This window comes from Blennius ocellaris (assembly GCF_963422515.1).
Source record: "Blennius ocellaris genome assembly, chromosome: 12".
Taxonomy (NCBI): Eukaryota; Metazoa; Chordata; class Actinopteri; order Blenniiformes; family Blenniidae; genus Blennius; species Blennius ocellaris.
The window spans coordinates 27302450-27329949 of record NC_137661.1 but is presented as its reverse complement, the minus strand read 5'-3'; the positions used below and the strand labels follow the sequence as shown (position 1 = coordinate 27329949).

At 45.3% G+C, this 27500-nt stretch overlaps 2 protein-coding genes across 3 annotated transcripts in view; both read right to left on the bottom strand.

Moving 5' to 3' along the window:
- The window catches only part of gpc1a (glypican 1a), a 24192-nt gene extending 10879 nt beyond the window's left edge, over nt 1-13313 (bottom strand). The window contains exon 1 of one of the 2 annotated variants that reach the window (XM_080506880.1): nt 12801-13313. In XM_080506880.1, coding sequence (XP_080363006.1) covers nt 12801-12942 — 142 coding nt within the window. In that variant the 5' untranslated portion in view covers nt 12943-13313. The remainder of the gene's footprint in view (nt 1-12800) is intronic. The other variant, XM_080506881.1, reaches the window with a different exon arrangement.
- A 2226-nt stretch (nt 13314-15539) lies between these two features.
- The window catches only part of LOC308137858 (glypican-5-like), a gene marked incomplete at its 5' end in the record, with an annotated part of 24127 nt that continues 12166 nt past the window's right edge, over nt 15540-27500 (bottom strand). The window contains 5 exon segments of the mRNA XM_080506732.1: nt 15540-15663; nt 16482-16591; nt 24601-24787; nt 25770-25823; nt 25825-25891. Coding sequence (XP_080362858.1) covers nt 15568-15663; nt 16482-16591; nt 24601-24787; nt 25770-25823; nt 25825-25891 — 514 coding nt within the window. The 3' untranslated portion in view covers nt 15540-15567.

Genomic DNA, 27500 nt, shown 5'->3' with positions numbered 1-27500 from the left:
ATAGCAATAGCATAGTGATAGCATGGTGATAGCATGGAATAGCATAGCAAGAGTATAGTGGTAGCATGGGAATAGCATAGTGGTAGCATGGCATTAGCATAGTGATAGCAAATATATATATATATACGCACGTATGTATGTATGTGCTTTTCTTTAAAGTATTTAAAGGTTTTTGTAATAAACCAATGAAAACAGGGTTAGATTGGATTCATCCATTTCTAAAGTTAGTTATAATGTCATTTTACTGTTTACATCTCTGCTTCTATGTGGAGCTGCAAAGTTGCTTATACTCTCATCAGTTACTTATACTCTCATCAGTTACTTATACTGTCATCAGTCTGAGCCTCGCTCAGCGTTTGAATATAATTACCATGTATTACTGCAACGAGAGCCTCGGCAGCGTGACGACAAGCAGCTCAGCACCAGTATATTAATACTCTCGGCGGTACTGAGTTCAACGTGCTGCGATACTTATAAGACATGTACATGATGTATAAATATTCTACTGAAAAATCACTTCTTGATGTACAACACAGAACTGCCACATTTTAATTATGCTGCAAGTAAAGTGTGTGATATGTGCCGCTGGTGACGGAGCCAGGCTCTTGTTATAGGGCCAGTATAGTATAGTATAGTATAGTACAGTATAGTATAGTACAGTACAGTATAGTATAGTATAGTATAGCATAGTACAGTACAGTATAGTATAGTATAGTATAGTATAGTATAGTACAGTATAGTATAGTACAGTACAGTACAGTGACACAGGGGAACTTGTTGGACTAATACTGCAGGAGGTTTGTGTTGTGAAGTAAAGACTCAGCAGGGTGGACGACACTCTGCTTATATATAGAAGCTTGTTTGTCTCATGTCCTCTGCTGTCCTATTAAGTCCTCTTCTGTCCTATTAAGTCCTGTTCTGTCCTATTAAGTCCTGTTCTGTCCTCTTCTGTCCTATTAAGTCCTGTTCTGTCCTCTTCTGTCCTATTAAGTCCTGTTCTGTCCTCTTCTGTCCTATTAAGTCCTGTTCTGTCCTCTTTTGTCCTATTAAGTCCTCTTCTCTACTCTTCTGTCCTCTTCTGTCTTATCCTGTCCTATTAAGTCCTCTGCTGTCATTTTATGTCTTATTATGTCCTCTTCTGTCCTATTAAGTCCTCTTCTGTCTTATTCTGTCCTCTTCTGTCTTATTCTGTCCTATTAAGTCATCTTCTGTCCTTTTATGTCTTAGTCTGTCCTCTTCTGTCTTGTTCTGTCCTCTTCGGTTTAAAACCTCGGCAGCAGCTCGTTTCCTCGAGTCTCTAAATTATTATCTTTTAAGCTTTTCTTTCCTTCAGACGACAAAGATCTTTAAAACTCTGACACACACACACACACAATGCCAGACAGCAGTCTGCAGCGTCAGAGTCTCTTGATAGACTGGAGGCTTCGAGAGAGAGAGAGAGAGAGAGAGAGAGAGACAGAGAGACAGAGAGAGAGAGAGACAGAGAGACAGAGAGAGAGAGAGACAGAGAGACAGAGAGACAGAGAGACAGAGAGAGAGAGAGAGAGAGAGAGAGAGAAGGTTAAGGGTGAGTAAATGCCCCACAGCAGTGCGCATCGCTGCTCGCCTCGTTTTTTTTTTTTTTTTTTTTTACAGTGTGTGTGTGTGTGTGTGTGTGTGTGTGTGTGTGTGTGTGTGTGTGTGTGTGTGTGTGTGTGTGTGTGTGTGTGTGTGTGTGTGTTGGCTGGTTGTGGGGCAGAATTTGTCCACTCTGGTAAGTGGAGCAGAAGAGGAGACGCCTTTATCATCACTGCTCCATGAATCTTTCATTGGAACTGTCTGTGTGTGTGTGTGTGTGTGTGTGTGTGTGTGTGTGTGTGTGTGTGTGTGTGTGTGTGTGTGTGTGTGTGTGTGTGTGTGTGTGTGTGTGTGTGTGTGTGTGTGTGTCTGCAGCTGCATTTGAGGAAATCAAAGCTTCAGCCTCGTTCTCTGCCACGTTGTTGATGATGTCACTTCCTGTAAACATGTTTTGTTTGTGGCGTCCAGCAGGAGTTTAACCGTCAGACGTTAGTCCTGCAGGGACACTCATGTCCTCATGTCTTCAGCAGCTGATGTCCTCATGTCTTCAGCAGGGACACTCAGTTGATGTCCTCATGTCTTCAGCAGGGACACTCAGCTGATGTCCTCATGTCTTCAGCAGGGACACTCAGCTGATGTCCTCATGTCTTCAGCAGGGACACTCAGTTGATGTCCTCATGTCTTCAGCAGGGACACTCAGCTGATGTCCTCATGTCTTCAGCAGGGACACTCAGCTGATGTCCTCATGTCTTCACATTCTTCACAAGAGGGAAAATCCATCAGGTAGAACCTCATGGAAAAATCACTGGGAGGGGAAGTCTTCTTCTCCTGCCCCCCCACGATGTCCTCCTGCCCCCCCCATGATGCCCTCCTGCCCCCCCCCCCACGATGCCCTCCTGCCCCCCCCCCATGATGCCCTCCTGCCCCCCCCACATGGAACACGTCACAGGGAAAACACGTTTAAAGTTTGGCAGGGGGCCAAGAAGAGCTCATGTTCCTGCAGCGGGGCTCAGTTCACTAACTGCCCCGCCCGTTCTGCCCGGGGGCTTTTTATTTCACCCTCATCATTACTGAGTCGCTTTGATTGGAAACTGGTTTTCTGGTTTTTTTTTAACCTGCGACTGGCGCTGACTGCTCACCGGGTCACACCTTCCTCACCTTCATCTTCCTCACCTTCCTCACCCTCCTCACCTTCCTCACCTTCATCTTCCTCACCTTCCTCACCCTCCTCACCTTCCTCACCTTCATCTTCCTCACCCTCCTCACCTTCATCTTCCTCACCTTCCTCACCCTCATCTTCCTCACCCTCCTCGCCTTCCTCATCTTCCTCATCCTCCTCACCTTCCTCACCTTTCCAGCATTCCTTGTGGCGGCGCCGGCATACCTGAGCTCGTCTCGACAGGTGAGTCAGACCACAGGTGCCAAGCAGGTAACGGCAGAACACGATCAGACTGACATGACTAAATCTCAGCTGACTGGATCCACAGGCCGTCTGACTCCGCCCCCACAGTCTGACTCCTCCCCCACAGGCCGTCTGACTCCTCCCCCACACAGACAGTCTGACTCCTCCCCCCACAGGCCGTCTGACTCCTCCCACACACAGACAGTCTGACTCCTCCCCCACAGGCCGTCTGACTCCTCCCACACACAGGCCATCTGACTCCTCCCCCCCAGGCCATCTGACTCCTCCCCCGCAGACCGCCGGACTCCTCCCACACACAGACGTCTGACTCCTCCCCCACACAGACCGTCAGACTCCTCCCCCACACAGACCGTCAGACTCCTCCCACACACAGACCGTCTGACTCCTCCCCCACAGACGTCTGACTCCTCCCACACACAGACCGTCTGACTCCTCCCACACAGACCGTCTGACTCCCTCCCCCACACAGACCGTCTGACTCCTCCCCCACACAGACCGTCTGACTCCTCCCACACAGACCGTCTGACTCCTCCCACACAGACCGTCTGACTCCTCCTCCACACAGACGTCTGACTCCTCCCACACAGACCGTCTGACTCCTCCCCCCACAGACCGTCTGACTCCTCCCCCACACAGACCGTCTGACTCCTCCCACACAGACCAGCCTGCAGTAAAACATCTGCCGACTGTTTTGGCAGCAGCCACGTTTGGTAGGAGATGTAGACACATAGATATAGACGTATAGATGTAGACATATAGATGTAGATACAATGCATAATAAACATTTCACTAGTTTATTGTGGACTGGATGAACCTGCAGAGGAGCTGAGCTCATCTGATGGAAGGAAGGAAGGAAGGATGGATGGAAGGAAGGAAGGATGGATGGATGGATGGAAGGAAGGAAGGAAGGATGGATGGATGGATGGAAAGTGCCCAACAACTAGGATAAAAAAATCCTGAGAAAAGGAGAACAGGATAACTGTACGATAAAACAAACTAAAACATTCAGAGCAGTGACACACACACACACACACACACACACACACAACACACACACACACACACACACACACACACACACACACCACACACACACACACACACACACACACACACACACACACACACACACACACACACACACACACACACACTAATCAAGCTGAGAAAGTTTTGCTGGTTGTAATGGATTAAACTCCAGAGATAAATCCAACATGGCGGCGCCCGGCGGCGCCCGGCAGGTGAGGCGAGGCGAGGCGGCGCTCATCACCTGCAGAACGCCACTGATCCCCCCCCGGCGCCCGGCGGAGCCGAGTCAGCAGAACGCCAGGGTATCCAGTAACTGGTCGACTGTTTCAGCTGCTGACGGCGGAGAAACAATGGAAGGTGAAGAAAACCACCGTCACTCCTGATCTGTAATCTCTGCCTGCTCTGGTTCCACTGACTTCATTCTTCTTCACCCCCCCCCCACCCCCACTGCTCTGTGTTGCCGCGGTAACAGCCTCTCTCGCTGTCACTGATACGACCTCTGACCCTGTGAGGATTTAAAGGTGTGGCCACAGAGAAAAAGTCACAGACAAACAAGGGATTTGTTGCAACGAGCAAATAAAACGTGATGTCAGTGTTACGGGAACTGACATGGCCTCGGCCCCCCCCCCGGCCCCCCCACAAAGCCACATCAAAGCGGCGAGCAGTAAAAGTTTGAATTCACTTCCTTCAGTCAGACGCTTATTCACCGCTTCCCTTTCTTAATGAGTCTGACAACCCTGTCACTTACTGAGGCACACGTGTGTGTGTGTGTGTGTGTGTGTGTGTGTGTGTGTGTGTGTGTGTGTGTGGTGTGTGTGTGTGTGTGTGTGTGTGTGTGTGTGTGTGTGTGTGTGTGTGTGTGTGTGTGTGCGTGTGCGTGTGCGTGTCCTCGCTGTTTAAGAGGCACCTGTATCTGATTTAATGTCCCAATGGGCCTCCTTCCTCCCGAAGTACATTTTTACCTTTTTACTATCGGGGGGGGGGGGGGGGGGGGGGGGGGGGGGTGGGGTTCATTTGTGGGGGCGAGGAGTGAGACGCAGTGCAGGGAGAACCAAAGAGAACCGAAGAGAACCTATGCGTTTATAACACCATAAATGCTTCAAAGAGCTCATCGGCTTTGATCTTTTTATCTGCAGTAAAAACAAAGAGGCAGGAAGTGGAAGACAACCAACAGCAGAGCCAGACGTTCTCCTGGAGAACCAGAGGGAAGGGGGATGATAGAGTGAGAGAGAGAAGACAAGGAGTGAGACGCCAGTGCAGGGAGAACCAAAGCGAACCGAAGAGAACCTATGCGTTTATAACACCATAAGTGCTTCATGAAGCTCATCGGCTTTGATCTTTTCATCTGCAGTAAAAACAAAGAGGCAGGAAGTGGAAGTAGAACCGCCAGCAGAGCCAGACGTTCTCCTGGAGAACCAGGGGGAAGGAACAACCGCTCCTCCGTCGCCCGAATGAAACGTTTCCTCTCATTTCCACGTCGTCTGTAATAATCCCGACGACCACAGACGTGCTCTTTGTGGCCGCCGTGTTTAGGGACGACGCCTCTTATTGTGAAAGGCGTCGTGTACGGAGGCGCGGGAGGAGGTGTAAGGAACCACCAACCGCTCCCTGTCCGGACCATTACCGAGCTAAAAATAACCCCCCCCGGCGTGTTCACATGGCGGCGGCTCCACCGTGGAACGCCGTAATTCTATGTCATCTCTGGGAGTACTTAAAGGCTCTGGAACTAACTACTACCTTTACCCCCCCCCCCTCCCCCCCCCCCCCCCTCCCACCCTCCACCCCTCCACCCTCCTCCACCCCCCCCCTTCGCTCAGAAGAAAATCCGACTCGTGCCAACCGGAGCCGCCGGCGTCTGTCTGGACACGTTCGTGTGAGTGGATCAGCGCGGAGACGACAAAGGTCATGTGACCCGAACCGCCGACCTCCGATGTCATGTGACCCGATTCACACGGGAACGAGCCGACATCGGTTCTGACGACCCGGAACACGTTTTGTTTTTTTCACGGAAAACAAAACGGAAAGAAAGAAATGAATATTTGAGTGTGTGTGTGTGTGTGTGTGTGTGTTCCTGCTGTGAGCTAAGAACAGTTAACACGTAGATTAACAGGCAGGGATTATCAGCAGATTAGACATCAGCCTCTAATCCAGCAGCACGGCGGTGCTGGGGCGAACGACCGGGGCCGATACATGAGTGTGTGTGTGTGTGTGTGTGTGTGTGTGTGTGTGTGTGTGTGTGTGTGTGTGTGTGTGTGTGTGTGTGTGGTGTGTGTAGGCGGGGGTGATTCGCTGCCTCACGGAGGCTCAGCAGGTCAGGAGTCAGGCTGCGGTCGCTGCTGGAGAAGACCAGGTGACGGATTCACCTGCCAGACACCCTCAGGTACTACTGCCTCGGGTAAGACTGCCTCAGGTAACACTGCCTCGGGTAACAGTATCTCAGGTAATACTGCATCAGGTAATAGTACCTCAGGTAATGCTGCTCAGGTAATACTGCCTCAGGCAACACTGCCTCAGGTTATAGTATCTCAGGTAATACTGCCTCGGGTAACAGTATCTCAGGTAATACTGCATCAGGTAATAGTACCTCAGGTAATAGTACCTCAGGTGATACTGTCTCAGGTAATACTGCCTCGGGTAATACTGCCTCAGGTTATAGTATCTCAGGTAATACTGCCTCAGGTGATACTGCATCAGGTAATAGTACCTCAGGTAATATTACCTTAGGTAATACTGCCTCAGGCAACACTGCCTCAGGTGATACTGCATCAGGTAATAGTATATCAGGTAATCTACCTCAGGTAGCACTGCCTCAGGTGATACTGCATCAGGTAATAGTATATCAGGTAATCTACCTCAGGTAACACTGCCTCAGGTAATAGTGTATCAGGTAATACTGTCTCAGATGATATTGACTCAGGTAATCATGTCTCAGGTAATAGTACCTTAGGTAATACTGCCTCAGGTAACACTGCCTCAGGTGATACTGCATCAGGTAATAGTATATCAGGTAATCTACCTCAGGCAACAGTGTCTCAGGTAATACTGCCTCGGATAATACTGTCTCATGTAATATTGTCTCGGGTAGTACTGTCTCAGGTAATACTGCCTTTGGTAACACTGCCTCTGGTAATACTGCCTCGGGTAATACAACACTCATGACTCAGTTACATTTCCTCCCTGAACCCAAATCAAACTGAGGATCCAGGAGTTGTTGATGTTCCTCTTTAATGAGATAGATAGATAGATAGATAGATAGATAGATAGATAGATAGATAGATAGATAGATAGATAGATAGATAGATAGATAGATAGATAGATAGATAGATAGATAGATAGATAGATAGATAGATAGATAGATAGATAGATAGATAGATAGATAGATAGATAGATAGATAGATAGATAGATAGATAGATAGATAGATAGATAGATAGATAGATAGATAGATAGATAGATAGATAGATAGATAGATAATCCTGAATCTGCACTAAAGGACCAGGAACAAATGAGAAAAATGGACTTGGCAGCGTTTTGTATTCTGCAGAAACAATTAATCCTTGTGAGGAGCCATTAATGGGAGGCTGCCGCAGTGCATGCTGGGTAATGGGTGATGAAGGGATGAGCCCGTCCTGCCAGCCCTCCTCCCTCCTCCCCTCATTCCTCTTCCTCTCCTCCCCTCCTCCCCGCCGTGCAGAATACATCATCATTTAACACTCCTCGGGCTGCAGGAGCACAAATAATAGTGATAAATTGTGATAAATAGTGATAAAACACAGTAAATTACACCAATTAATCAACGTGAGAAATTAATAACTTGTCTCTATACTTTTATTATCATTCATTTTTATTTTTGAAGCGAAAAACCCTCTTTTGAATATTCATGTTGGTGCTTGATGTCACTCACCAGACCTGTGTGTGTGTGTGTGTGTGTGTGTGTGTGTGTGTGTGTGTGTGTGTGTGTGTGTGTGTGTGTGTGTGTGTGTGTGTGTGTGTGTGTGTGTGTGTGTGTGTGTGTGTGTGTGTGTGTGTGTGTGTGTGTGTGTGTGTATGTGTGTGTGTGTGTGTGTGTGTGTGTGAGAGTGGACTGGTTGGTTGTTAAAAGCGGACTTGTGAATCTTTCATGACTTCTCTAGTAGAGACATGAGAGAGGAGGAAGAAGAGGATGAAGAAGAGGAGGAAGAAGAGGAGGAAGAGGAGGAGGAGGAACTAACTGCAGAAGCTACTGACGCTAGCAGCAAGAGGCGCAGGGCCATAGACCTATAGAACTAGAGTTATAAACAGGTTTATGAGCAGGATTCTACTTATAAATCTCTATGTGTCTGTCTTCTTCTGTGTTTCTGGTGTGTTTGGTGAGTCACAGCGCCCCTAAAGGCCTGACAGGTGAACTACATGACCTGAAGCCTCGTGTTGAGACGAGTTTATAGAGACGAGTCCATAGAGACGAGTTCATAGAGACGAGTTCATAGAGACGAGTTCACAGTGACGAGTTCATAGAGACGAGTTCACAGTGACGAGTTCACAGAGACGAGTTCACAGAGACGAGTTCACAGAGACGAGTTCATAGAGACGAGTCACAGTGACGAGTTCATAGTGACGAGTTCATAGTGACGAGTTCATAGAGACGAGTTCACAGTGACGAGTTCATAGTGACGAGTTCATAGTGACGAGTTCATAGAGGACGAGTTCATAGAGACGAGTTCATAGTGACGAGTTCATAGAGACGAGTTCACAGTGACGAGTTCATAGACGAGTTCACAGTGACGAGTTCATAGACGAGTTCATAGAGACGAGTTCATAGACGAGTTCACAGTGACGAGTTCATAGAGACGAGTTCATAGTGACGAGTTCATAGAGACGAGTTCATAGACGAGTTCACAGTGACGAGTTCATAGACGAGTTCACAGTGACGAGTTCATAGAGACGAGTTCATAGTGACGAGTTCATAGAGACGAGTTCATAGACGAGTTCACAGTGACGAGTTCATAGACGAGTTCACAGTGACGAGTTCATAGAGACGAGTTCATAGTGACGAGTTCATAGAGACGAGTTCATAGAGACGAGTTCATAGAGACGAGTTCATAGAGACGAGTTCATAGAGACGAGTTCATAGACGAGTTCACAGTGACGAGTTCATAGAGACGAGTTCATAGTGACGAGTTCATAGACGAGTTCACAGTTACGAGTTAGTTCATAGAGACGAGTTCATAGTGACGAGTTCATAGAGACGAGTTCACAGTGACGAGTTAGTTCATAGAGACGTGAGAAAAGATGTCTCCTGGTGGTTCAGACAAAGCCTGGGAATGAATCTCCACTGAGGGTGTTGGCTTTCACACACACACACACACACACACACACACACACACACACACACACACACACACACACACACACACACACACACACACACACACACACACACACACACACACACACACACACACACACACACACACACACACACACACACACACACACACACACACACACACACACACACACACACACACACCATTGAAAAGGTGTGAAACCTAAAGAGCCAAACTAAAGAATGAAGACTGAGAATAATAGACTTTTTCTTTGTTTTGCTTCAGGAGGAAAATCTTCGCTTGTCAGATGAACTCGGATCGTTTCTACGACGATTCAGAGCCAAACCGCCTATATATATATATATATATATATATATATATATATATATATATATATATATAGGTTTCCTCTTCTTTTATATTTCATAGTTTATATTTCGTGGTTAAACAGTTTATATTCCAGAGTTAAACAGTTTATATTTCGTGGTTAAACAGTTTATATTTCGTGGTTAAACAGTTTATATTTTGTGGTTAACCAGTTTATATTTCGTGGTTAAACAGTTTATATTTCGTGGTTAAACAGGTTTATATTCCGTGGTTAAACAGTTTAGATTTCATGGTTAAACAGTTTAGATTTCGTGGTTAAACAGTTTAGATTTCGTGGTTAAACAGTTAAGATTTCGTGGTTAAACAGTTAAGATTTCGTGGTTAACCAGTTTATATTTCGTGGTTAACCAGTTTATATTTCGTGGTTAAACAGTTTATATTCCGTGGTTAAACAGTTTATATTTCATGGTTAAACAGTTTAGATTTCGTGGTTAAACAGTTTAGATTTCGTGGTTAAACAGTTAAGATTTCGTGGTTAAACAGTTAAGATTTCGTGGTTAAACAGTTAAGATTTCGTGGTTAAACAGTTAAGATTTCGTGGTTAAACAGTTTATATTTCGTGGTTAAACAGTTTATATTTCGTGGTTAAACAGTTTATATTTCGTGGTTAAACAGTTTAGATTTCGTGGTTAAACAGTTTAGATTTCAGAGTTAAACAGTTTAGATTTCGTGGTTAAACAGTTTAGATTTTGTGGTTAAACAGTTTATATTTCGTGGTTAAACAGTTTATATTTCGTGGTTAAACAGTTTATATTTCGTGGTTAAACAGTTTAGATTTCAGAGTTAAACAGTTTAGATTTCGTGGTTAAACAGTTTATATTTCGTGGTTAAACAGTTTATATTTCGTGGTTAAACAGTTTAGATTTCGTGGTTAAACAGTTTATATTTCGTGGTTAAACAGTTTATATTTCGTGGTTAAACAGTTTATATTTCGTGGTTAAACAGTTTAGATTTCGTGGTTAAACAGTTTAGATTTCGTGGTTAAACAGTTTATATTTCGTGGTTAAACAGTTTAGATTTCGTGGTTAAACAGTTTATATTTCGTGGTTAAACAGTTTATATTTCGTGGTTAAACAGTTTAGATTTCGTGGTTAAACAGTTTATATTTCGTGGTTAAACAGTTTAGATTTCGTGGTTAAACAGTTTATATTTCGTGGTTAAACAGTTTAGATTTCGTGGTTAAACAGTTTATATTTCAGAGTTAAACAGTTTAGATTTCGTGGTTAAACAGTTTATATTTCAGAGTTAAACAGTTTATATTTCGTGGTTAAACAGTTTATATTTCATAGTTAAACAGTTTAGATTTCGTGGTTAAACAGTTTAGATTTCGTGGTTAAACAGTTTAGATTTCGTGGTTAAACAGTTTAGATTTCGTGGTTAAACAGTTTAGATTTCGTGGTTAAACAGTTTATATTTCATAGTTAAACAGTTTATATTTCATAGTTTATATTTCGTGGTTAAACAGTTTAGATTTCGTGGTTAAACAGTTTAGATTTCAGAGTTAAACAGTTTATATTTCGTGGTTAAACAGTTTATATTTCGTGGTTAAACAGTTTCTAGCTGAAGGTTGTTTACAGGTGTTGTTTCTGACGTCACCAGTCGTTTGTCAAAATGTGTTTATATGTGAATAAGTTTTATGGATCGGTGCTAAAATTAAAGGCAGATTTTAAAAATAAAGAATCTTAACAGACGTGAGAAGAAGAAGATGAAAGAGTTTAATGTCTTTCTTCTCTCTGGACCTCGTTTTACTGAAATTTATTAAACAGATCGAGAGAATAAAAGCATCTTCACCTCTCAATACAACAATAAGAGAGAGAGAGGGAGAGCGGGGGGAGAGAGGGAGAGAGAGAGAGACAGGGAGAGCGAGAGAGAGAGAGAGAGAGAGGGGGGAGAGAGAGAGAGTGAGAGGGGGAGAGAGAGAGAGCGAGAGAGGGAGAGAGAGAGAGGAGAAAGAAAGGAGAGAGAGAGGAGAAAGAGAGGAGAGAGAGAGGGAGAGAGAGAGAGGGGAGAGAGCCAGCAAGAGCGAGAGAGAGGAGAGAGGAGAGAGGGAGAGAGAGAGGAGAAAGAGAGGAGAGAGGAGAAAGAGAGGGGAGAGAGAGAGAGAGAGGAGAAAGAGAGGAGAGAGAGAGGAGAAAGAGAGGAGAGAGAGAGGAGAAAGAGAGGAGAGAGAGAGAGGAGAAAGAGAGGAGAGAGAGAGAGACTTCAGGTTTCCTTCAGTCAACAGAAAGTGACTCACCACCTCTCTCTCTCATTCTCTCTCTCTCTCTCTCTCTCTCCTCTTCATCTCGGTCTTATCGGCTTGCTTCTTTCTTTCTCAGTCACTCTCCCTCACACACACACACACACACACACACACACACACACACACACACACACACACACACACACACAAACACACACACACACACGCCGGATCAGCCAATCAGATGACGATCACCTGACCTTAATTGACTGATTGATTAAGAGAGGAGCTGACGGCAGTGGAGGTGAAGAGAGAGGAAGGAGGGAGCAGAAGGAGGAGTGAAACCACGTGGTTCGGTTCATGTTGTCGGTTGTTTTCCTCCGTGGAGCCCCGGGACGCCTTAATTCCAACTTTATGCAAATGGGAGGGGGGTGGAAACGCCATTTGCAGCCTTTATGGGTTTCTCGCGCGCGCGCACGCGCACTGAACAGCGGGAAAGTTTATATCCTGAAGTGTAATTTAATATGAAACCGTGAGTAAATGAGGTGAGGAGTAAAACACACCCTGAGCAACAGACACAATGGAAGAGCCTGGAAGCACCAGGGGTAATAAAGATGTGCAGGAGGGCCTATGGAGGGGGGGGTACGGGGGGGGGGGGGGGGGGGGCGAGGTGCAGCAGAACCTGTCCCATAGAACAATGGAACAAGTGGATGTAACCCAAGACTTTGTCTGCAGGAGTTTTAAATGTGACGCTCCGACAGGAGGAAGAGGAGGAAGAGGAGGAGGACCTCAGGTGGTTAATAAAAAAAAAAAAACAATAATTGAAATAAAGGGAGGAAAAACCGCGACTCGTCGTCTTTTATTGTGGTAGAATGAAATATATAATAAAAAGAAGCACCGCCCCGGAGCGGGACTCACCGGAGATCTCGGTCTGCGGCACCCCGGCCAGGGTGAAGCCTTTCCCGGTGTAGAACTGCCGCAGGTCGGAGCAGCTCCCCTCCGCCCCGCGCGCCGCGCCCGGCAGGCTGAGCAGGACGCAGAGGAGCGCCGGGAGACGCATCGCGAGTCGTCCTCCTCCTCTTCCTCCTCCTCCTCTTCCTCCTCTTCCTCCTCCAGAGACCCGGGGAAAACCTCCCGGCGGCCGGCGGCTCTTCCTCCGCCGCGGTTCCTCCTCTTTTTTTGTTTTGTTTTTTTGGTTTATTTGTTTTTTTTGTTTTGATTTCACTCCCGGGACTTTCGGTGCGTCGGCGGAAGCGCGCGCGTCCCGTCCAACGCGTGCGGCGCGATTTTCTGCGCGAGAGGAAAAGGAGAGCTGCGTCTGGAGGTGTGAGGTCCTCCTCCTCCTCCTCCTCCTCCTCTTCCTCCTCCCGGCTGCAGAGATGCGCGAGACAAAAGGAAGGTGGAGCGCGTGACAGCAGGTGCCGCTGATCCGCGCGCACTACCGCGACACGGCGGCCGGTCGGTCCGTCGGTTGAGGAGAGGAGCCCGGGCCGGTGACACGCTCCTCCGGAGGCTCCGGGACAATGAGCCGGTGCTGGTGATGCTGTGTGTGTGTTGGTGTGTGTGTGTGTGTGTGTGTGTGTGTGTGTGTGTGTGTGTGTGTGTGTGTGTGTGCGCGCGCGCTGCCAGAGCGAAACCACGCCCCCTGCAGGTTAGAAAACCAAAAAAAAAAAAAAAAGCTAAGAAATAAATTAGAATAAAAAGTGAGAATTCTTCCCTCAAACGTTTCTGAAACTTTATTTATGTTTTCCTCGACGCGGGGTCGACGTCACGCCTGACGTCACGCCGCCTCCTGCGCTACAATGAAACAACACGGCTCATTCCGGAAGCAGTTTATTATTGCAGACATGAAGCTTCATTAATACCTTTAGTGATCGTTAGTGTCTCGTGAGGCTCGGCGGGGTCAGAGGTCAGAGGTCACGTCACGTCTCGGGCTGGATTCACACAGGAAGTTCACTGTCCGAGCTGTTTCACCACAATAAAGTGGGTTTTTTTTGTTGTTGTTGTTTTTTTTTTGCTGCTCAGGCTTTTCCACAAACACATAAGTAAAGTACATATAACACCAGACACAATATATGAAAATATACTTTAAAACCATTAAAATAAAAATAGAACAGTGACCCAGCTTGGTTTTTACAGTTTGATAAACGATGTAATGGTTTTTACAGCTCTGCTTCTCCTCTTCAGGCTCCGTCAGGTTGTTTTTTCTTTTCTAAAAGAACAAGATCGTCTATCAGGACGACGAGGCTGGAGGACGACGTCTCGACGTCTCTGCTCATTTGGGGGATAACATTTAAATATTAACAGAATCATGGCACATGGAGGGTTATTAAAGGAATTTGGGGCCGGAGGCACAGAAACAATCAATAAACGAGTCAATAAACGGCTCGTTTCTAGAAGTTCTACAGTCTAATGAATGTAGGCCTGTTGTTCGCTTTGTTTGCGCTTCAAATAATAACGGAGATTAAATGTAATTCAAGCTGTAAAATAACCCGCGCTGCTTCCCTGCAGGGCTTTTAACTTAAAAACAATGAAATGCAGAATATTTGTGGGAGTTTAAGCCAAGAAATGACAAATGACAGTTTAGTGGGACAGAGTTCAGACATATATATACAACCCAGACTTATGTTTGACGTTTATTAATTAATTAATCAATTTATGTTTTTATTATTTTGCTGATCTAAGAAACAGTTTCACCAAAAGCTAAAAGGACGTTATAAAAATAGGCTTTTTTATTTAAATATAGTCTCTGTGTGCTGAGTCGACTTTAATTCCGTGGTTTTCCCTGAATAAACATCTGTAACAAGCTTCAGGCTTCAGGAGAAAAACAATGCGATTAATTGCAAATAATTACAGAAAATTGTGCGATTAATTTGTAAAATTTTTTTAATCGATTGACAGCACTAATATATATATATATATATATATATATATATATATATACACATATATATATATATACATATATATATGTATGTATATATTATCAGATCAGATTGTTTATTACACAATATGCTGAATTTGTTGGTTTTTTTTAAATGACTTGTTTTGAAAAGTGTCTCAGTTTCCCCTTATCAGCATGTGGAGGTCAAAGGTCAGTAAAGCCCCACCAATATGTCGCGGCTCTGAAGGCACTGGTGTTTGACCAGCAACATCATGGGCCTTAACACATCTGGCAAAGATCAAAGGTCAAAGGTCAAAGCAGACAAACAACATCAACGTCGCCTCTCTTCTATATTAATCTCTATTTACACATCAAGCCCTTGTTGTCTATAGAAATTCTTTATATATATGTATGTGTATATATGAAGAATTACCTGATATATAATTCTATATTTATAGTATTTACATCTGTCTTCAGGACAAGGTGAGTGGTGATGTGCAGTCCAGCCTATCAGAGTCAGAGTTAAATACAGGATGAACATCTCTAGAGGTCAGAGGTCAGAGGTCAGCACAGGTGATGAAGAGATGACTCCCTCCCTCCCTCACTCCCTCCCTCCCTCCCTCTAGCCGTGGAAATCCACCGCTTTGTCCCAGGAAACTGGGCCACATGCATACGACACCAAGGAGCAGAGCGTCCAGGCCAAACCCCCCCACCCCCCCGCCCCCCCTTGCCCCCCCCACCCCCGGCTGCTCAGTGTGCAGCTTCCTGTCACCGTCTGCTTCCAGAAGTCTGTGTTGACGGTCAGCGGGGTTTCCACGGTAACACCAGGAGCAGCAGCAGGGTCACGGCGGCCAGGGGCTCCATGGTGGTCGTGTGGGCGGAGCCTCGGACGGACACCTGGGAGAGGGACGATTTGTCATCGTCAACGACCAACCCTCTAGATTTTAGGACGTTAGCGTTTAACCGTTTACGGCTAAAACTGTGACAAAGTGGATGAGAGGCTCCTCGTTGGAGGAGATCAAAGGAGATCTGTTGCGTCATGAAAGCTCCACGGTCAGTGCTTTCATGTCGCGTTTTCATGACTTCTCAAGAAATAAAACTTGTCTGGCACATCTTCATGATGTGTAATGAAGAAAAAAAAACATGTTTTTTTGCGTTTTTTTTCAGGTGTTATATATATTTTTTCAGGTGTGACACAGGTACACCTGAAATATATTTACCTTCGCCAACGGAGGTCAGATGACCAGCGGAGTCCTTTGAGAATTTAAGGTTTTCCTCCACCGGTATTAATTAATTAATTAGTTTGTGAATTCGCATGTATGTATTTTACCAAAAAATAAACTACTCGCGCAAATTACATGAAATCTTCAGGGATGATTTGTCATCATCCAAGAACCAACGCATTAAATCTAAGGACGTTAACGACGAACCGTTTCCGAATAAATCCCTAAAAAACTATGAAAAGCTTTCCCAGACAAAGTGGCTCTTGAAAGGAGATCAAAGAAAATCAGCGTCTGTTGCCATGGAGACACTCCCTGCTCAGTGCTTCAGCGACGCAGCTACCTGACAGGCCAGTTAGCATAGGTCTGAGCCAACGGCTATCACGCTAGCAATGCTAACTCGGGGCGTCGGCAAACATCTGCGCTCTACCGAGTGTAGCTCTAGTTTCTCCTTTGAAGGGAAAAAAAAAAGAAGTAGTTTGTTTGTGAACCTACTGGAGGGGAGTTGTGACGGGGAGGGGCGGGGCCTCTTGCGGGGGGAGGGGGAGGAGCCACATCTTTTCCTCCTGGTTGACGCCCACTCGACGCGTCGTCTGTTTCATCGCCTGAAAAGAAAAGACATTTCTAAGAAGGGATTTTGATAAAAGAAGTGAAGTCCTTGCTTTCTCTCACTTCCGTCCATCGAAACAGAATCCGCAGCTTAATAAGTGTATAAAAACATAAACACGACATGAACACAGGAATCGGCGCAGTTTGAGAGTTTGAACGTCTCAGGAAGTGACTTATTGTCAGGAAAGTGTACAAATAATAGAAAAATATCAAATATAATAGAAAAACGCCATAAACATTCTTAGTTTCACTTTTTAGTCGACGGCAAAAATCTTCCAGCATTTCTGTTGTCGAGACGGGTTTATAGATTTCACCCCGCCCACACACACACACACACGCACGCACACACACACACACACACACACACACACACACACACACACACACACACACACACACACACACACACACACACACACACACACGCAAAATGTTGCTTCACTTAATGAGTACGAGGCTGGGGTCGACCAGCTGCTTCTGTGTGTGTGTGTGTGTGTGTGTGTGTGTGTGTGTGTGTGTGTGTGTGTGTGTGTGTGTGTGTGTGTGTGTGTGTGTGTGTGTGTGTTGGCAGGACTCCAGGCTCCTCCTGGGACAAACTCAGGTAAATGAGTGGATTAGGATGGGAGGGAGACAGATTGTGCCGCCAGCAACAAACACACACACACACACACACACACACACACACACACACACACACACACACACACACACACACACACACACACACACACACACACACACACACACACACACACACACACACACACACATTTCTTCAAAAATCCTCTGCATTAAAAAAACACCTTGGTTTGCAAAGCACAAGATGTTTTGATACGGTACGATATATGATATGATACGGTATGGTACGATGCGGTGCGGTACGGTATGGTATGGTACAGTACGGTACAGTACGGTACAATACGATACGATACGATACGATACAATACGGTACAATACAATATGGTATGATACGATACAGTATGGTACGGTGCGGTACGATATGGTACGATACAATACGGTACAGTACGGTACGGTACGATACGATACAATACGGTGCGGTACGGTACGGTACGATACGATATGATACAATACCGTACGATACGATACAGTACGGTACAGTATGATACGGTACGATACGGTACGGAACGGGACGTATGATACAGTACAGTACAATACGGTACGGTACAGCATGGTACAATACGGTACGATATGGTATGGTATGGTACGGAACGGGACGGTGCAGCACGATACAGTATGGTACGGTACAATACGGTACGACACAATATGATACGATACGGTATGGTATGGTGCAATACAATACGGTCTGATACCATACGGAATGGTATGGTATGGTACGATACAGTATGGTACGGTATGGTACGATACGGTGCGATATGGTACAATACGATACGGTATGGTACGGTATGATACAATACGGAACGATACCGTATGGTACCCTACCGATACGGTACGATACGATACGATATGGTACAATACGTATTGTGTGTGTGTGTGTGTGTGTGTGTGTGCGTGTGTGTGTGTGTGTGTGTGTTGAATTAGCCGTAACATCAGTACTAAACGCGGCTGGCCGTCTCTCGGAGAACAACAACATCAGGTCCAGCGTCTCTGAAGGTCGACGTCTGCAAGGTTAATCACGTCTTCCAGAGGAGGAAAGAATGGAGGGAGGAGGAGGAGGAGGGAGGAGTGAGTGATTGGAGGCAGGTGAGAGGAGGAGCAGCCAGGAAGAAGGTTCCTTAAAGAAAGAGAAGAGCAACACCCCCGAAAGATAGAGAGGAGAGAGAGAGAGAGAGAGAGAGAGAGAGAGAGAGAGAGAGAGAGCAAAGGGAATGCAGAATTCTTTAATGAGCCACATCTCTCACCCCGAGGATCCTTCATTTAACTCTGCTGCCTATTAACATGTTCACACACACTCACACTTGTGCACACACACACACACTTGTGCGCGCGCACACACACACACACACACACACACACACACACACACACACACACACACACACACACACACACACACACACACACACACACACACACCTCAAGCTGTGATCTCACACTAACATTAAAAACACAGAAACGTCATTTTTATGTAAAATGATTCTGTCTGTCAAAAGCAAAGAGGATTAACGAAACTAAGAACTAGTCACGTTTCCTTCACAAACAAAGGTTGGCAGAGGAATTTCCTTTCATCTGTGTGTATTTATGCATTTATTTATGTATTTATTGGTTTGTTTGTTTGTATTTTACCAACGTTTCACAAACACTGCTCACTCACAATTACATGAAATCTCCAGGGACGATTTGTCGTCATGGAGGATCAATCCAGGATGTTTTAGGACGTTAACGATCAACCTGAATAAAACTATTAAAAAAACAAAAACAAAAAAAACTGTCCAATACAAAGTGGATGAGAGAGGCTCCTCGTGGAGGAGATCAAAGGAGATCAGCGTCTGTTGCAGTGGAGGATCAATCCAGGATATTTTAGAAAGTTAACGATCAACCTTTACTGAATAAAACAATATTTTTTTTTAAAACAAAAACAAAACTGTCCCATACAAAGTGGATGAGAGAGGCTCCTCATGGAGGAGATCAAAGGAGATCAGCGTCTGTTGCCGTGGAGGATCAATCCAGGACATTTTAGGACGTTAACCATCAACCTTTACTGAATAAAACGATAAAAAAAAAAAAACTGTCCCGTACAAAGTGGATGAGAGAGGCTCTTCGTGGAGGAGATCAAAGGAGATCAGCGTCTGTTGCCATAGACGATGAAAGGCAAAGGAGGAAACGTTTTTAAGGGAAAACGGCGGCCGTCGCTTATGGATGGAAGAGCTTCTCAAAGGCTTTGTGAATCGGGCCGCGGGGAAGAGGGGGATGACGGAGGAGGGATGACGGAGGAGGGATGACGGAGGAGGGATGGACGAGAGCAGGACAATAAAGAGAAAATGGCTCCACGGTGGATAATAAACCTCTCAGTTATCGAGGCTTCATGATCAGAGCAGGAAGACGAGTTCTGACTGCAGGTCATAGAGCCGAGTTTGAACTGTGGAGGTGAAGATTAATGAGGGGATGAAGAAGGAAGAATGCAAAATGCATGTTACTCTGTGTATGGTCTCTCTCTCTCTCTCTCTCTCTCTCTCCTGTTGTTCCTCTCTTCCTCTTTCCTCACTGTCATCCAACTGGGACCCATGGGAGGGCCGACCACCTGGTAACCATGGTTACAGGAGCTGATTGCCCCCCCACCGGCGGTACGGTCACACATTCTGACAAACACACACACACACACACACACACACACACACACACACACACACACACACACACACACACACACACACACACACACACACACACACACACACACACACACACACACACACACACACACACACACACAGGAACCCGGAGGAGAAACAAAGAGTTCCTGAACACTTCAGCAGTTACATGAAGAGGAGGAGGAACAGGACCGGGAAGAGAGAGAGAGAGAGAGAAAGAAATGGAAGTGGAGGTGGAGGTGGAGGTGGAGGTGGAGGTGGAGGTGGGGGTGTTTAGCAGACTCACATCAGTGGCTGTGATGTGACTCATGAATAACTGGAGGAGATATACATATATATATATATATATGTATATATATATATATATATATATAAATTAATTAATAAGAGAAGAGAAGAGAAGAGAAGAGGAGAGGAGAGGAGAGGAGAGGAGAGGAGAGGAGAGAAGAGAAGAGAAGAGAAGAGAAGAGAAGAGAAGAGAAGAGAAGAGAAGCTGTGATTACATTTCCATTATTGACGTGATGGTGTGTCTGGGGAGGTGGGGTTGGAGTTGGAGCGGTGGAAGGAGGGATGGAGGAAGGAGGGATGGAGGAAGGAGGGATGGAAGAAGGAGGGATGGTGCTTGTTTGAGGAGAGAAAATCAATGTGTTTAATCTTTGCAATCCAGAAGAATGTAAGATGAGATGAATGAAGGAAGACGACTGACGGAGGAGTATAAATACTAAATACTAAATACTAGAAATACTAAATACTAGAAATACTAAATAGTAAACCCTCCACCCTCCTCCACCACTACAACGTGGCGCCCAGCAGAGAGGAAGGCCAGTGTGCAGCAGTGTGAAGCAGAGCAGCTCCCCAGGAGGAACCACGGTTTGATTCCAGGTCCAGGTGAGTCCATCTCTGCTTTTCTCACCAGAACCACTGGTTTCCTGGTGAAAACATGATTCTTGGTGTCGGACCTCAGTTGAAACTGACAATCTGGAGTTTTTCTCTGTTCAAACCAGAATTGGCCACCAGGGGGCGCCACCCCAGAAAATGGGAGCAAGAAAAATCAATCTGCCTTTGGCGTTTATTTCTATTTCTATATCTTGTGTTGTTGTTTTTTCGTTCATTCTAGATCATCTATCAGATGTGAACGGCGTGGCTCCAGCTTGTGTGGTAGAACGCACAGAACGTTCTACCACAGCGTGACGGTGTCTCGTCCCGACGGTGCAGGTGGTGCCACCCGAAGCCAGGTGCGTTACAACGGGTCCTTCCCTCTCTCTCCCTCTCGGGCGTCACTACATGGACTTAAATCAAATAACAACCGACTGAGTAACGTCTCAGTGGGACTAAAATAACTCCCGGCTGTTAAACGGCCACATAATGAACCACAGGGGGTTTTTTATTTCACAGTGGGGTTTCACCACTCCTGCGCCTCCTCCGCAGTTCTCACCAACACCAGGGGGGGCAGTACAGTACATTCCACTCCTCCTCCTCCTCCTCCTCCGCAGTTCTCACCAACACCAGGGGGCAGTACAGTTCATTACAATACGAGTAGACGCCTTTATTCGGCCCCTGGCCCGAGACTGACGAGGATTTCAGGTCAATGTTGAGAATAAACACATTATTCCATTAGTCGGCCATTGTCAGTCATTGTGATAGCATAGCGGTAGCATAGTGATAGCATAGTGATAGCATGGTAATAGCATAGTGATAGCGTGGTAGTAGCATGGTAGTAGCATAGCAATAGCATGATGATAGCATAGTGATATCATAGCAATAGCATGATGACAGCATAGCGATATCATAGCAATAGCGTGGTAATAGCATTGCAAAAGCATAGTGATAGCTATGCAATAGCATGATGATAGCATAGCGATAACATAGCAATAGCATAGTGATAGCATAGTACAAGCATGACGATAGCATGATGATAGCATAGCGATATCATAGCATTAGCATTGTGATAGCATGATGCAAAAGCATAGTGATAGCTATGTGATAGTATGATGATAGCATAGCGATATCATAGCAATAGCATAGTGATAGCATAGCAATATCATAGTAATAGTATGGTAGTAGCACAGTGATGGCATAGCGATAGCATAGAGATAGCATAGTGATAGCACACTGATAGCAAGGCAGCATTGCTCTTCCTGATCCCTACATGCTGCTCTCCGCTCCCTGAAGCTTAACGAATCGTTTTCCTTTCCACTTTTAAGTTGCATAATGTGCACGAGGTAAACCATCGGTCACAATCTGGAATAACAAATATTAATGAAAATGTTGGAGTTATGAATGATTTCGCAAAATTTGCCGCCTGCTTTTGTAAAGCGCCGTCCAAAACACCATTTCACACTTATTACTGAGACTATTTAATGTTGCACCTCTGAGTTTTTCATCGCTCCGTCAGGAAACCTGAAATGAAATATCAATATTTGACCCACGAGGGGTTAACCGCCGCTTCCCTCCACAGACTGTGTTCATATGGCGCGTTATTGGACGCCGTCTCTTTAAGAGTCGCGGCACGAACAGGCGCGTGTGTCGCCTGCAGCCGCGGCTCTTAGCGTCCGGTCAGAGAAACACGTCCAGCCAGTGAAAAGTCCGTTTCCTCCTCCACGGGACCGGTACTAGGTTAGTGACCGTGACTAGTTGGTTGGTCCGGTTGACCATCTGCCGTCTGTCACTGATCAACGACTCCGCCGCCGTGGAAACGGCGACGTGTGCGAACATCAGCGTGAAACTGTGACGTCACGAAGTAAACAAACAGACTGGTGGGTCACAAAGGACCCGCTGAGCCTTTGGTCTCCATGGTAACAGATCGGGCTCAAAGCTTCACAGTCTGACGCTAAACCGGAACAAGGACGAGCAGCAAGAAGAGAAACATATAGAAACATTATTAACAAGACGAAGAGTAAAGAACTAATCTGGGGAAAAGTCATTGTTTTAACCTTGTTCCCCTCGGTATCATCCCGCCATGCTTATCATCCATCCATCATTATCATCCATCATTATCATCCCTCCATCATTATCATCCATCAATATCATCCCGCCATCATTATTATCCCTCCATCATTATCATCCCTCCATCATTATCATCCCTCTATCATTATCATCCATCATGATCATCCCTCCATCATTATCATCCATCAATATCATCCCGCCATCACTATCATCCCTCCATCATTATCATCCCTCCATCATTATCATCCATCATTATCATCCCTCCATCATTATCATCCATCAATATCATCCCGCCATCACTATCATCCATCCATCATTATCATCCCTCCATCATTATCATCCATCCATCATTATCATCCATCCATCATTATCATCCATCCATCATTATCATCCATCATTATCATCCCTCCATCATTATCATCCATCCATCATTATCATCCATCATTATCATCCCTCCATCATTATCATCCATCAATATCATCCCGCCATCATTATCATCCCTCCATCATTATCATCCCTCTATCATTATCATCCATCATGATCATCCCTCCATCATTATCATCCATCATTATCATCCCGCCATCATTATCATCCATCAATATCATCCCGCCATCATTATCATCCCTCCATCATTATCATCGCTCCATCATTATCATCCCTCCATCATTATCATCCCTCTATCATTATCATCCATCATGATCATCCCTCCATCATTATCATCCATCAATATCATCCCGCCATCATTATCATCCCTCCATCATTATCATCCCTCCATCATTATCATCCCTCTATCATTATCATCCATCATGATCATCCCTCCATCATTATCATCCATCAATATCATCCCGCCATCACTATCATCCCTCCATCATTATCATCCCTCCATCATTATCATCCATCCATCATTATCATCCATCATTATCATCCCTCCATCATTATCATCCATCAATATCATCCCGCCATCATTATCATCCCTCCATCATTATCATCCCTCCATCATTATCATCCCTCTATCATTATCATCCATCATGATCATCCCTCCATCATTATCATCCATCATTATCATCCCTCTCTCATTATCATCCCTCCATCATTATCATCCATCATTATCATCCCTCCATCATTATCATCCATCATTATCATCCCTCTCTCATTATCATCCCTCCATCATTATCATCCATCATTATCATCCCTCCATCATTATCATCCATCACTATCATCCCTCTCTCATTATCATCCCTCCATCATTATCATCCCTCTCTCATTATCATCCCTCCATCATTATCATCCATCATTATCATCCCTCTCTCATTATCATCCCTCTCTCATTATCATCCTCCATCGTTATCATCCCTCTCTCATTATCATCCATCATTATCATCCCTCTCTCATTATCATCCCTCCCTCATTATCATCCCTCCATCAGTATCATCCCTCCATCGTTATCATCACCCCTCATTATCATCCCTCTCATTATCATCCCTCCATCACTATCATCCATCATTATCATCCCTCCATCATTATCATCCCCCTCTCATTATCATCCCTCAATCATTATCATCCATCATTATCATCCCTCAATCATTATCATCCCTCCATCGTTATCATCCCTCAATCATTATCATTCCTCCATCATTATCATCCCTCCATCAGTATTATCCCTCCCTCCAGAGGCTCCACGTGTGTGTGTGTGTGTGTGTGTGTGTGTGTGTGTGTGTGTGTGTGTGTGTGTGTGTGTGTGTGTGTGTGTGTGTGCTCGCCCTCCTCACCAGACGCTCCACATCCATCTTCATCATCATCACAGTCGTCGCCGCCGCCGCCGCCGCTGCCGTGGGTCAGCGTGCTCCCTCCCTCCTCCTCTTCCTCGCTCTTCGTCCTGGCCCTGCTCCCTCCCTCCTCCTCTTCCTCGCTCTTCGTCCTGGCCCTGCTGGCCCAGCCCAGCTCCTCCAGCAGGTCCTGGACCAGGGGGGGCAGGGAGACGCCCGTCAGCGGCACGTTCACACGTCTGACCTGAGGTCAGCCTGGGAGGACGCAGCGGCCGGGAGGCGGCGCCCGGAAACCACCTCCTCCCTTCTCTAAACTTGCTCCGGAGCGCTTTAAAAAAACAACAACTCCAGGGGGCGTCGCTCCAGGTATGGGCGGGGGGGGGGGGGGGGGGGGGGGGGGGCGACTAGCACTGCTGGAAGAACCTCAAAAGAGACACGTTTACACATATATGACGAGTAAAAGATGAACGTCGGCCCTTTAAAGGAGAGCTGGACTGGCTCGTCGGCGCCGGTAAACAGGAGTTTGGGAAATAGTAGCCATCGGGTCCTGAGGTCACTCAGTCCAGGTGTGTGAGGGAGTTTATTTTATTTATGAGGCACTTCTCACGGATGAAACAGAACAAACCAATTTCATAAAATACAGACTGAAGGGGGCGTGGCTACATCCTGGAAGGGGCGGGGCTACAGCCTGGAGGGGGTGGGACTACATCCCGGATGGGGCGGGGTTGCAGCCTGGAGGGGGCCTAGTTACAGCCGGAGGGGGCGGGGTTACAGCCTGGAGGGGCGGGGTTATAACCTGGAGGGGGCGGGGTTACAGCCTGGAGGGGGCGGGACTCCAGACAGTCTGAACACTTCTTCCTCAAATCCTAAAAGTGGCGTCAGTCTATTTGAACTCTCCACTGTGTTGTTGTGTAACGAATTTTAATAATATTTCAGTATTTCGCACGAGTTTTAGCTTATTAATGTTTATTGTTGATGTCAATAATAATGTTGCTGATTTTACTGCAGTTTGTATTTATAACGTGTGTTATGTGTTCCTGCTCGTTGTGTTTTCTGTATAAAGTTCTACGTAAGAGTTTAAATGATGAGAGCAAGTCTTACTTATCAATGTTTACTTGTATATTACTTATATATATATACATATATATGTGTGTGTGTTTGGCTGAAGCTACCTGCACCAGCTGCTCCAGCCGCTGTTTGACCCCCTTCAGGACGGGGTCGGTTACTGCGGACCGTCACCTCTGGATTCTCCCTCTGGGCCTTTAGAGAGCCGCCGACCACACGAGCTGCATAGCTGCAACCAAATAAGGAGTAAACAATGGATAAATAAGGTGTAAACAATAGGTAAACATGGAGTAAATAAGGGGTAAACAATGGATAAATAAGGTGTAAACAATAGGTAAACAATGGGTAAGTAAGGGGTAAACAATGGGTAAACATGGGGTAAAAAAGGGGTAAACAATGGGTAAATAAGGGGTAAACATGGGGTAAATAAGGGGTAAACAATTGGGTAAACATGGGGTAAACAATGGGTAAATAAGGGGTAAACAATGGGTAAATAAGGGGTAAACATGGGTAAATAAGGGGGTAAAACAATTGGGTAAACATGGGGTAAACAATGGGTAAATAAGGGGTAAACAATGGGTAAATAAGGGGCAAACATGGAGAAATAAGGGGTAAACAATAGGTAAACAATGGATAAATAAGGGGTAAACAATGGGTAAATAAGGGGTAAACATGGAGTAAATAAGGGGTAAACATAGGGAAACAATGGATAAATAAGGGGGCAAACAATAGGTAAATAAGGGGTAAACAATTGTGTAAACATGGGGTAAATAAGGGGTAAACAATGGGTAAACAATGGGTAAATAAGGGGTAAACAATGGGTAAATAAGGGGTAAACAATGGGTAAACAATCGGTAAACAAGGGGTAAACAATGGGTAAATAAGGGGTAAACAATGGGTAAACAATGGGTAAACAAGGGGTAAACAATGGGTAAACACTGGGTAAACAAGGGGTAAACAATGGGTAAACACTGGGTGTGGCAGCGCTTCAGCTGAAAGGACAGTGGAGCTCGTCACTTCAAGTGATATGTTCCCGCCCTCTAGTGGAGACAACCTGCTACTACAGTGTTCAGTGAATGTGCTCATATCCTGAGAAGAAAACTACGTGGCTTTTAAAAATACTTACCTTAAAAACATGTAGGAGAAACAGAATATTATTAAAATCTTTATTATAAATTTTTTTTTAAATTATAATTTATAATAATAAAAATATTATCAAATTAATAATAATAATAATAATAATAATAATAATAATAATAATAATAATAATAATAATAATAAATGGATACATTAATTAAATAGTCAATACATAAACAAATAAATGAATAGACAAACAAATAAATGAATAGACAAACAAATAAATAAGGTTGCAGACCCCTCCTAAACCTAGATTTAGCAAAGTCAGGAGCAAATGACAAATATTTCTGAATATCGTGCTCAACGTCATCCAAACCCTGTAAGCCCCGCCCTCCAAGCCCCGCCCCATAAGCCCCGCCCTCTGGTCCCAAAAGAGCCTGTGGAAAAAAAAAAATACAAAAACCAACAACTACATTTGAATTCTTCCTCCTTATCGACCAATAAGAACTGAGGAGAAAAAGACGAGTTGGCTTCTCCTCACACACACACACACACACACACACACACACACACACACACACACACACACACACACACACACACACACACACACACACACACACGTTTGTAAAGTGAAGTGGGTCAGAGGGCGGAGGGGATGAATGGAGTTCTGAATGGGAGGATGGAGAGATGAACGGATGGATGAAAAAATGAAAGAAAGGGTGGATGAAAGAGAGAAGAAGATGTAAAGAGGTCAGAGA